This window comes from Marmota marmota, unplaced genomic scaffold (assembly GCF_001458135.2).
Source record: "Marmota marmota marmota unplaced genomic scaffold, marMar, whole genome shotgun sequence".
In the NCBI taxonomy this organism is placed as follows: Eukaryota; Metazoa; Chordata; class Mammalia; order Rodentia; family Sciuridae; genus Marmota; species Marmota marmota.
Genome location: NW_026000026.1, coordinates 70,940,554 through 70,949,197, shown reverse-complemented (window position 1 = coordinate 70,949,197; position 8,644 = coordinate 70,940,554). Strand labels below are relative to the sequence as shown.

At 37.2% G+C, this 8,644-nt stretch overlaps 1 protein-coding gene across 1 annotated transcript in view; it reads right to left on the bottom strand.

Moving 5' to 3' along the window:
• Positions 1 to 1,018: 1,018 nt before the first annotated feature.
• The window catches only part of Ube2d2 (ubiquitin conjugating enzyme E2 D2), a 32,792-nt gene continuing 25,166 nt past the window's right edge, over positions 1,019 to 8,644 (bottom strand). Inside the window, exons 6-7 of the mRNA XM_015484822.2 lie at positions 3,999 to 4,092; positions 1,019 to 1,940 (exon numbers count right to left, since the gene is read on the bottom strand). Coding sequence (XP_015340308.2) covers positions 1,895 to 1,940; positions 3,999 to 4,092 — 140 coding nt within the window. The 3' untranslated portion in view covers positions 1,019 to 1,894. The remainder of the gene's footprint in view (positions 1,941 to 3,998; positions 4,093 to 8,644) is intronic.

Here is an 8,644-nt window from a genome sequence, read left to right as displayed (position 1 = left end):
AAAAAAAAAAAAAAAAAAAAAAAAAAACACAACCAGATTCCCACCTGCCCATGGTACTAAATAAGGTGATTTTAGGTTCAAATTCCATCCTCACTCCTTTCCCACACCTATGAATAGTTAAGCCTTTTCTACAAGGTTCAGGATGCTAATAAGCACCCTTGAAATGCTTATAAGCAGCCATCCAAAGATGCAGAACTTAAAGAGGGTTTTAGGTTGTATCACAGGTAGGTTCTTTCTAAGATGGAGAAGTGACACTGAGAGATAAGACAAGGTGACCAAGTTTAAAACCAAAAGCAGTGGACATTTATTCCTCAATTTTTGTGCAAGAGTGTAAAGATGCATTTAAAGAACCTGATGGCTAGAGAGCATCATTCAAGGCCTTCAGGCTGGCCTGGTTTACATTTAAATTAGGAAAAGAAGGGGGGTGGGGAATGGTAATTTGCCTAGTTCACACACATGATGTTTCTGGCAGATACAGTTGTTTACAAGTTTCAAACTACATTTTACCAGAGTCAAGGGAAGACTTCAAAAAGCCACATATAGTACAATTTAAAATTGGATGAACATCCTACAAATGTTAGTGCAAAGTAATTATGTAGACGCTCCAATACAAGATTGTGCTCAGGTTTGGTCAAAGTTGCTCTTCTAAAATTACAATCACAGAGGATTAACTTACCAAATAGCATCGCCTTTGTGTTTTATGGCCTATGTACCAAGGGAATGTCACAAGGTTTTGGTGATGCAGCTTAGTTTCATTAATAAAGCAAATTTCTTATTTAGTTTAACAGTCATGTTCCTGGAATGCTGCACATACGTTTCATGAAAACACTTTTAAGCTTATGCTTCTCTTTGTTCAATAAAACTGCTCAAGATGTCCTTTTTTCTAGGTAAACTGAAATTGTTTCATGATTTTGAAATGCAACCATTATCAATGAAAACATTTCAGGAGAGAAAGAAAATCCACCACTAATCTCAGCTAGACAAAGTTCTTAAAATCAAAAAGCCTATTCACACAAAATTATATGTAATGACTGTAGTAATCAGTTTATTACACAGATTAATCATTCTTGAACGTACAAGCTCCAGAGGAGCAATTGGGTCTTTAAATATACACAAGTATTTCCATCAAATGAATTTTCACCCTTACATCCAAATAGACCTAAGCAGTTAAAAACATAAGAAAAATAAGAGCTATTAGCTATGTATTAACTGAGAAACCACATACAAACCAAAGAATATGGAGAAAGGGGCTGAAAGGACGAAGGTTGAAGGGGCAGGGAGATGTAAAAGAAGTTGGGAACAAAGCCCATCACACTTTATATACTAATAGCTCCAATCCATTTAAATGCTGACCAGTTAAACTTAGACCTTAAAATATAGGATGTGGGTAGAGTTTAATCTGGTTGGTCATAACCTTCTCACCTAAGTTGTAGGTCCTTCGGAATAAAATACAGAAACAGCTACATGTTCTTCATTTCATAACTGTTTTGAGTTTAAATGGATTCCACTTAAAAACAATCTCCTACAGGTCAGTGGAGCTTTACCCCATCCAAGCATACACCGTGTACCACCCACCATTCCTCACACCTTGTAGTTATCCAAATTTAAGTCAATAAGGAGAATTTTTTAGTCTCACACCTAGGTTATGCCTGGAGAATTGGCTTGTCACACACACACTTCTCTGCTAGGAGGCAATGTTGGTACAGAAGTACAGTATTTCTAGTTTGTTGTTCCAAGTATGTACAACACGCAGCACTGCTGTATCAGGTAAACATGTGCACAGGGGAAGATGAGGCGTGGGCTCATAGAAAGCAGTCAAATGGAAATCAAAAGGACTTTCTCTTTCAGAGTTCCCCTATCTTTATTTGTAGAGGTTATCCAATAATTTCTTTAATTACATCGCATACTTCTGAGTCCATTCCCGAGCTATTCTGTTGTACCTGTACACACAAAGAGAAGCTTGGCTTAACATAGGTGAGGAGTCAGTTATTAAGCAACAGATTTTATTTATTATTCCATCTAATAACTTGAGGGAAATAACTTCTAGCAAAGCTACCTTATTTTAACCTTAATTTTTTTCTTTTTGATGATACTGGGAACTGAACCCAGGGACACTCTATCACTGAGTTACATCCCCAGTCCTTTTTATTTTATTATGAAACAGGGTCTCAGTTGCTGAGGCTGGCCTTAAATTTGCAATCCACCTACCTCAACCTCCCCAGTAGCTAGGATTACAGGTGTGTACAATCACACTGGGCTACCTCAAATTTATAATGAGCCTTTACTCAATGGTAACAGGAAAGACCTATAAAATGCACAATAATTTTCTGTAAATGATACTTATGGAGAATTTTACTTAAATTTTAGCATTTGCTGGCATGTACTTTTTGTAAACTTGATTGACCTATTTCAACGAAAGACCTTCAACTCTCTTTAATTCATTTATTTGAAGTTTTTAAAACTGGAATTCTACATTGTATGATTCTTCAAATCATATATTAACAGTTATTAAACTGACATCATGCTTTCATTTATATCAATAAAATAACTGGTTCTGAAAGAACTTAACGTTGCTTGACAAAATGTATGGGCTTACTACTCCAGAAAACATTCCAGTAGTTTGTAATTTTTATACTAAAAGAGAAATGTGGGGCTGGGGTTGTGGCTCAGTGGCAGAGCACTTGCCTAGCATGTATGAGGCACTGGGTTCGATCCTCAGCACCTCATATACATAAATAAATAAACAAATAAATAAATGGTACATCAACAACTAAATATATATATATGGAGAGAGAGAGAGAGAGAGAGAGAGAGAGACAAGCAAGGCTAGGAATGGTGGCAAGTGCCTTTAGTCCCAGCTACTCAAAGGCTGAGGCAAGAGGACAGCTTGAGCCCAGGAGTTTAAGGCACCATAGGGAGACCTATCTGAAAACAAAAAAGCAAACAAAACCCAGCATGGTGGTGGATGCCTATAGTCCCAGCAGCTCAGGAAGCTGAGACAGAAGGATCACCAGTTCAAAACCAGCCTGAGCAAGAGTGAGGCACTAAGCAACTCAGTGAGATCCTGTCTCTAAATAAAACATAAAACGGGGCTGGGGATGTGTCTCAGTGGTTGAGTAATCGCTGAGTTCAATGTTCAATTCCTGGTAGCCGCCCAAGCAAAAAAAAAAAAAAAAAAAAGGCAAACAAACACAAAATCCAGCGGGGGGATGCAGAAAAGTTCTGGTAAACATTACTACCACAATAACTTAGGATCTGCCTTCTGGTAAGCATTCATGGCCACAATTCTAGGCAGTAGGCAAAATGGCTAGTTTAAAAAAAAAAAAATTAAGGACAATCTAATTTTATTCTGAATGCAGCCAGAAACACAAGACTACAATTCTATTTGGACCTAAACACAAACAAAACTAAGAATCAAATGTTATTCCCGGTGTAGCTCCATCAAAAAAAAAAAAAAACCCCACAAAATACTATGTCTCTCTAATCCATCAAAATTCAAATAATTCTTTAATTATATATGTGTATGTATGTGTGTGTGTGTGTGTGTGTGTGTGTGTGTATATANTATTTTATGTCAAAAACCAAACATAAGGGCTGGGGATGTGGCTCAAGCGGTAGCGCGCTCGCCTGGCATGTGTGTGGCTTCAATCATCAGCACCACATACAAACAAAGATGTTGTGTCCGCTGAAAACTAAAAAATAAATATTAAAAAGTTCTAAAAAAAAACAACAACAAACTAAACATAAGATGTAAAGATGATGGAAAATGTATTGTAGTAAAGTTTATCTAAACAGGAGAAACGAAACAACTAGAGATAAAATCGGTATAATCTATTTATAATGATACTTAGTGCAAACACTCCTCTTTCTTGTTCACAGGAAAGTATATTAAGACTTCGTTTAAGATATTTGGCATATGTTCAGTCCTTAGACAAGAAAGCTTTGAGACAAACATTTCCATCCCACCATGATAGCTTTCCGTCTAGAGGCATACTTACTTTTCTCTATCTGTTTTGTAGATCCGAGCAATCTCAGGCACTAAAGGATCATCTGGATTGGGATCACACAACAGAGAACAGATGGACAAGAGTACTAGGAAGAAAAAATATACACATAAATATGTAAATTAATAGAGAATAAATGCAAAGAGCTAGCCAGGTGCATTTGCCCATGCATGTAAACCTATTCCAGAGGCTGAAGCAGGATTGTGAGTTCAAGGACAGCCTAGGCAACATAGTGAACTATATCTTAAAGAGAAAGAAAGGGCTGGGGGTAGAGCTCAGTGACTGAGTGCCCCCGGGTTCAATCCCTAGTACCAAAAAAGGGGGGCGGGGGTAGAACACATGCGATGGGTAGAAAAAAACACAAGAGAAAACTTCTAACAATTTAGGGATTGGGAATGTAGCTCAGTGGTCAACTGATAACACTGCCCCCCACACCAAAAACAGAACCTATATATAATGTAGTAACTAGAAACTTTGTAAATTCCATCTTTTTTCTTTTTCTTTTTTGCAGTGTTGGGGATTGAACCCAGGATTGTTTTGCCACTGAGCTACATCTTTGGCTCTGTTTTATTCTGTGACAAGGTTTTGCTAAGTTGCTTAGAGGCTCATTAAATGGCTGAGTCTGGCTTTGAACTTGTGATCCTAATGCCTCAGCCTCCCTAGTTGCTAGGATTATAGGAGTGTACCACTATGCCAGACCCTTTCTATTACTACCAGTAATCATCAGAGATTTTAAGTTGAAACAGCTGTCTGATTCATTAAAAAATTAAAATGAAGTCCGGGTGCAACAGCACACGCCTATAATCCCAGTGATTGTGAGTTCAAAGCCAACTTCAGCAAGGGTGAGGCACTAAGCAACTCAGTAAGATTCTGTCTCTAAATAAAATACAAAATAGGGCTGGGGATGTGGCTCAGTGGTTGAGTGCCCCTGAGTTCAATCCCCAGTACTCACCTCCCCAAATTAAAACAAACAACAGAAAATTTATGTTGAATGACAGACACCTTGGCCTCCCAGGTAAGAGTATCTGGCCCCTTTGATTCAGTGTCATAATTACCCCATGATGTAAGTAGCATAGACAGGACTGCTTTTATGCCTAAATTCCTAAAGAATCTGGCCCAGAGTTAATGATTAGAATGAAATTTAAAAACTCAGGTCTTGGGCTGGGAGTATAGCTCAGTGGTACAGCACTTGCCTAGCATGCACTAGGCCCTGTGTTCTATCCCCAGCACCACCAAAAGAATGAAAACCAAATTTAAAAAAATCACTAAACAAAATAGGTCTTCCACAAATCTTAGACCAAGAACACTTGTCAGAACACATGAAGTTCAATTTTCAGAAGCCCAGACTCAAGAAAATATATGGCTTTCAAAATTACAAAGACAACCACATTACTGAATTCTCTTAAGCAAAAATGACAACTGTGAAATTCAACAATCACTGTTTTGTCAATGGCAGGTACCATTATCAGATACACTGGATTTATTTTTTAATATTTTTTTTAGTTGCTAGTGGACCTTTGTATAGATATATAAGTATTGAAAATCAAACCCAGTGCCTCACACATGCCAGGCAAGCATTCTACCACTGAGCTACAACTCCAACAGATTTGTTTCATTTTTAACTGAAAACAATTTAGTCCAAGTCAAGAACATGAAGGCGATAATTTGCTACCAAAGGGGATAGCCACACATATATAAATACAACACATACTTCTACTAAAGTCTTAAATTCTTTTCAGCAATGATTTAGATTTCATCTAAGCTATTTCCTCAGTGATAACCTGGGATGCATCAGATAAACCTTAATAGTATAATTTCTTCTATTTAAATATGTCATTAATTTATGCATTCCTTGTTGAATGCAAAAGGAGGGAACAGGTTACTGATAACATTAAGTAGTCTCTGACATAATGAAATAAATTCAAATTCTTTTATTCTGATGGTATCAGAATTTATCTTACTTCTCTCTAGTATTCTGTGCCAAGACGCAATGACTTTGAGTACACTTTATTCCCAAAAGACCAAATTCAACAAGAAAAGGGTTTACTAATTTTCCTATCAATCTATATTCTACAGAGATCAAGGGCTTCTGAGAGACAAAGAAAAAGTTGACATGCCCTTTTTATTGTTCAGTTTGGTAATAAAAAAAAAAAAAGCTATTTCCTTGCCTTATATAGCAAATAAAAAACATCAGGAAAGAATATTTTCTGACTCTTCATTTCCGTTGGGCACAATTCAGGTAGATGGTAGTCCTAAAACATCTTTTCTTCCCATCATGTACCATCACCTAATGCCCTCTTCAAGCATGGCACATTCTAATAGAATTTGGAAAGACTGCATGTATTTCCCGGAAATTACAAAAGGGAGTTATAGATTTTTGAATGTTCATGAAAGTGTTGACTATAAAAAGAAGAAATTTCAGTGGTCTATCAAATTAGCAAGAGTACCACTGGTTCTTTTTTCTTTCTTTCTTTTTTGATCAATGGACCTTTATTTTATTTATTTATATGCAGAGCTGAGAATCAAAACCCAGGGCCTTGCACATGCTAGGCAAGTGCTCTTCTACTGAGCCACAACCCCAGACCCTACCACTGATTCTTCACATAAAATCAGACATACTTCAAAATTAGTATGTGTTACAAATTCCCTTTAATTTTTCTTCTTCTTTTTCCAATGATACTAGAGATTAAACCCAAGGTTATACATGCCAGTCAAGCACTCCACCACAGAGCTAGCCCTAGCCCCTTCCCCTTCTTTTTTATTTTATTTTGAGACAGGGTCTTGTTACATTACCCAAGCTGGCCTAGAATTTATCTTCTGCCTCTGCTTCCAGGTGGCTGGGATTAAAAATTTATGCCATCATGCACAGCCCTTTACTTATTCTTCTAGACAAATTTAAAAGGATAAATTTTTTTTTTTAAATATTTATTTATTTATTTTTTTAGTTTTCGGCAGGCACAACATCTTTGTTTGTATGTGGTGCTGAGGATCGAACCCGGGCCGCACGCATGCCAGGCGAGCGCGCTACCGCTTGAGCCACATCCCCAGCCCCTTAAAAGGATAAATTTTAAAGAAGTAGCTTTTCTGACTTTCTTTCTAGGAAAGAGAAGCAGGATAGTGATTATCTGGACCTAATGAAAGGATTCTTAGTACACCACTTAGCTCTTTTAATTCAGGGAAAATTGATTTTGGCTTATAACCTACTGTATTTTCTTCTTCCATAACAAGAATAACTTCTACAACCTGCATAGGTTCCTCACTGATAATGAATAACTTTTACTTATATTTACACACATACATTTTCTGTATATTTAGGTTCCGAACATGTATCTTGAAAGTGGAGGGAAGCTAGGGATATGCTCATTGGTAGAGTGCATACTTACTATGTCAGACCCTGCATTCAATCCCCTGCACTAAGGTTTGGGGAAAGAAAAGGGGATTTGAGGTCAAAATTATTGTCCACTGAAAATGATCATAACCAGGCATGGTGGCACATACCTGTAAATCCTACCTACTCAGAAGGCTGAGAGAGAATTGCAAGTTTGAGGTCAGCCTGGACAACTCAGTGAGATCCAGTTTCAAAATGTAAAATATAAAGGACTGGAAGTGTAACTCAGTGGTAGAGCACCCGTGGGTTCAATTCCCAGTAATGGGGTGGAAGGAGGGGAAGCATATGTTAAAGTACAATTATTATCACACACAGGATTAAGGCCTTTCACAGAAATACTTGAACACACATTCAATTTATGAAAAGGGCTCAATGAAACATTAAAATCTATGATAGGTGACATATTCAACATAATGGCGCTACAATTATCTTAAGAGATACCTATCCAGATAGAATATCAGTTAAATAAACTTCTAACAGTCCTTATAATTTACAATAGTGGGGCTGGAAGGGTGGTGGTGGGAGGAATCAACATTAGACATGAAAAAAGGAAGGGATTAAAAAAAATGATGACAACAATTTCAGCTATCTAGCTAACCCATCAAACATACACATACTGCACACAATTCCACCTCTCTTGGTTCCATTATTAGATTTATATCTCTACTGCTCTTTAGCAAAGAAAGAGCAACCAAAAAAAACTTCACTGGGTTAGACAATGACAAAAACACATAATAAACACTTTCTCAAATAGCCCTTGAATTGAAAGAAAAGCCCACTTCTCTGAAAAAAAAAACCAAAAAACTATTTAATTCACAACTTGTAAAAATGTAGTTCTCTCTCAGTGTCTCAGGAGGTCGAGGCAAGAGGTTCATGAGTTAAATAAAGCCAGCCTCAGCAACTTAGCAAGACCCTGTCCCAAAATAAAATATAAAAAGGGCTGGAGGGGCTGGGGTTGTAGCTCAGTGGTAGAGCACTTGCTTCGCATGCGTGAGGCTCTGGGTTCGGTCCCCAGCACCACGTAAAAATAAACAAATAAAAAAAGAATAATAAAGATATTATGTCCATCTATAACTAAAAAAACTTTTTTAAAAGGGGGGAGGGGCTGGGGATGTGGCTCAAGTGGTAGCGTGCTCGTCTAGCATGTGTGAGGCACTGGGTTTGATTCTCAGCACCACATAAAAATAAAATAAAGATATTGTGTCCACCTAAAACTAAAAAAAAAACAAAAAAAAAAAAAAAAAAAAAAAAA